Source organism: Brachyhypopomus gauderio, unplaced genomic scaffold, assembly GCF_052324685.1.
Source record: "Brachyhypopomus gauderio isolate BG-103 unplaced genomic scaffold, BGAUD_0.2 sc75, whole genome shotgun sequence".
Classification (NCBI taxonomy): domain Eukaryota; kingdom Metazoa; phylum Chordata; class Actinopteri; order Gymnotiformes; family Hypopomidae; genus Brachyhypopomus; species Brachyhypopomus gauderio.
In genome coordinates this window covers 25001-27500 of record NW_027506896.1, presented here as the reverse complement: position 1 = coordinate 27500, position 2500 = coordinate 25001, and the positions used below count along the sequence as shown (strand labels likewise).

At 51.1% G+C, this 2500-nt stretch overlaps 1 protein-coding gene across 7 annotated transcripts in view; it reads left to right on the top strand.

The window, feature by feature from the left end:
* The window catches only part of crocc2 (ciliary rootlet coiled-coil, rootletin family member 2), a 55764-nt gene that overhangs the window by 31704 nt on the left and 21560 nt on the right, over positions 1-2500 (top strand). For all 7 annotated transcript variants that reach the window (XM_076990467.1, XM_076990468.1, XM_076990469.1 and 4 more), the window contains one exon: positions 1545-1783. In XM_076990467.1, the coding sequence (XP_076846582.1) occupies positions 1545-1783 (239 nt within the window). The remainder of the gene's footprint in view (positions 1-1544; positions 1784-2500) is intronic.

Below are 2500 nucleotides of genomic sequence, written 5' to 3'. Positions count from 1 at the left end.
AGAGGAGATGAGGCACAGTAGGAAAACAAGTGAAACATGATGTGCTTTAGTGATGGACGTTATCATCTTCATAAATCACCAGGTGTGGGGCGTTTCTTCGCCCACAGTGTTCATCCACATGGAGGCAGACGCAGGGCCCTGTCCTCCCCCACCTCACAACTGCTCCGGTGCTTCACCTCGTGTATCAGTAACCCTATCACAGGCCGCCTGAACGCCCCCACCACACCTAATCCCCCGGGCCAGAGTGGTGCCGCCTTCATTCCCTCACATTGGGATTTATGTGAAGCATCTTGTGTGGGCCTGTTAATGACAATTCTCCTAAACGCGCACACACCCAAACACAAGCTCGCTCTCTCTCTCTCTCTCTCTCTCTCTCTCTCTCTCTCTCTCTCTCTCTCTCTCTCTCTCTCTCTCTCTCTCTCTCTCTCACACGCACACATACACACACACACACACACATGCACACACTCACACACACACACACACACACACACACACACAGAGGAGTGATGGTTCTAATCAGGTTGCTGCATTTGGCAGTAGTCCTAACCTGAACTGTCTATTTTTTGTTGTTCTGTCTCTCTCTGTATCTCACTCCTTCCTTCTCTCCCTCATTCTCTCCCTCTCTCTCTCTTCCTCACTATCATTCTCTATGCATCGCTCTGTCTCCCTCCCTCTCTCTTTCTCCCTCTTTTTCTCTTCATTGGCTTTGCTTTCTCTCCAGCAGCTCCAATATCTGTGCTGTAAAGTGTCGACAGGGTGCCAGACCGCCGCCCAAACGCGCTCTGCCTGCCGTGTGTTCTCATAGGCGAGGAGACGCAACCTGAGCGGCTCTAGTGCCTGTGCTCGAGTGTCTGGCCCCGATTCCCCCTCGCATACCCACATACCAACACCCCCCCACCACCCCCCACACTTACCCACACCAACCTGCATCTCCCATGAGTTTACCACACATCACAATTTGCTCTGAAAGCCTTGCTGAAGTGCTGCTGAGAGCTTTGTTAGAGCTGTGTGATGGCTGTGTGAGAACTGAGTGAGAACTGAGTGAGACCTGTGTGAGACCTGTGTGAGAGTTGTGTGAGAGCTGTGTGAGTCTGTGTGAGTACATGTGTGTCTGTGTGAGACATGTGTGAGACCTGTGTGAGACCTATGTGAGACCTGTGTGGGTCTGTGTGAGACCTGTGTGAGACCTGTGTGAGTCTGTGTGAGACTTGTGTTACTCTCATGCTCAGAGCGCTGAATCGTGCAGCACAGTGGAATTTCACTAATAGCCTTTGTTTCCATTTCTTTCAACCCATGGAAAGTAGAGCAGCGGTGTCCTCAGCCCAGCCGTGCCACGTATGGTGTACAGCTGTCCACAGCTCCCCTTTCACCAAGAGCAATAATACCACAATCTGACTTACATACCCCTCACGTGTACAATATGACCGTCTTTGAGAACACAATGGTTAACTAATTTACGAGAGAAAAGAAACATGTACTGGATACTTCAGAAACAACATCTGTGACACACCCTCCTCTTCTCATCTCATCTCCTCTCTCAGGTGGAGCGCTTGCAGAGGGAGCTGGCAGAGGTGGAGGAGAGCAGAGACGTGGGGCGCAGGGAGCTTGCGGAGGCCCAGCGGGAGCTGTGGGAGTGTGCCCAAGAGAGAGATGCTCAGCACAGGCAGAACCTGGAGCTCCGGAGGGCTCTGGGAGACGAGACCAGGGAGAGAGAATCCATCCAGGCGTCCAACCACGAGCTCCGAGCCACTGTCAAGAGGGCTGAGAATGACAATAACAGGTCGTGTAGGCACTCACTCACTCACATTTGTCCCAGTCCTGGCTCATGGCCGTGCCCCAAGCCAGGGCTCTTTGCCTGGGTAAAACTGTAGCAGGGGGGAGGTGGTTGGAGGAGGAGGAGCTGTCAGCATCATTCACACTGCCTGTAGTGCAGTGGCACATTTCTTACATTATCTGGGACACGCTGTAAATTAAATTTTAAGTGAGAACAGATCACTTCCCTAGTTGAAAAGGCATCTGTCACAAAGCATCACTACTGAAGGGGTTCTGGGAGTTAATGATGAAGTGAGTGGCTGTATTTGTTAAAACACCCTAGTTAAAAGTTGTTCAAAGTGGCAGTAAATCGCAGTGTTTTGGACTCACTGCTGTGAGAGACTTTTATAGGCGTCCTCTTTCTCTGTCAGCCTCTGGAACAATTCAGCCTCACACGGATGTTCACGAGGTCAGCAGTCTCTCGGACCAGCGCTGACATCTTTCCCATCTAACTTGGCATTGACCAAGCATGGTCAGCATGGCCGCAAATAACATGGTTTGTTTGTAGCCTGTGAGCCCAAGCCTGGCCTGAGCCACATGTGGTTTGTGAGTCACAGGAGGCTGAATGCACAGCTCAAACCGCTCCTGGCTGCACTATTGCTACTTACATATGGGCTCCTCTCATAGCACTGCTACTACTGTACTACTGAACACACAGGCTCATTTCATATCAGTAATACTATGA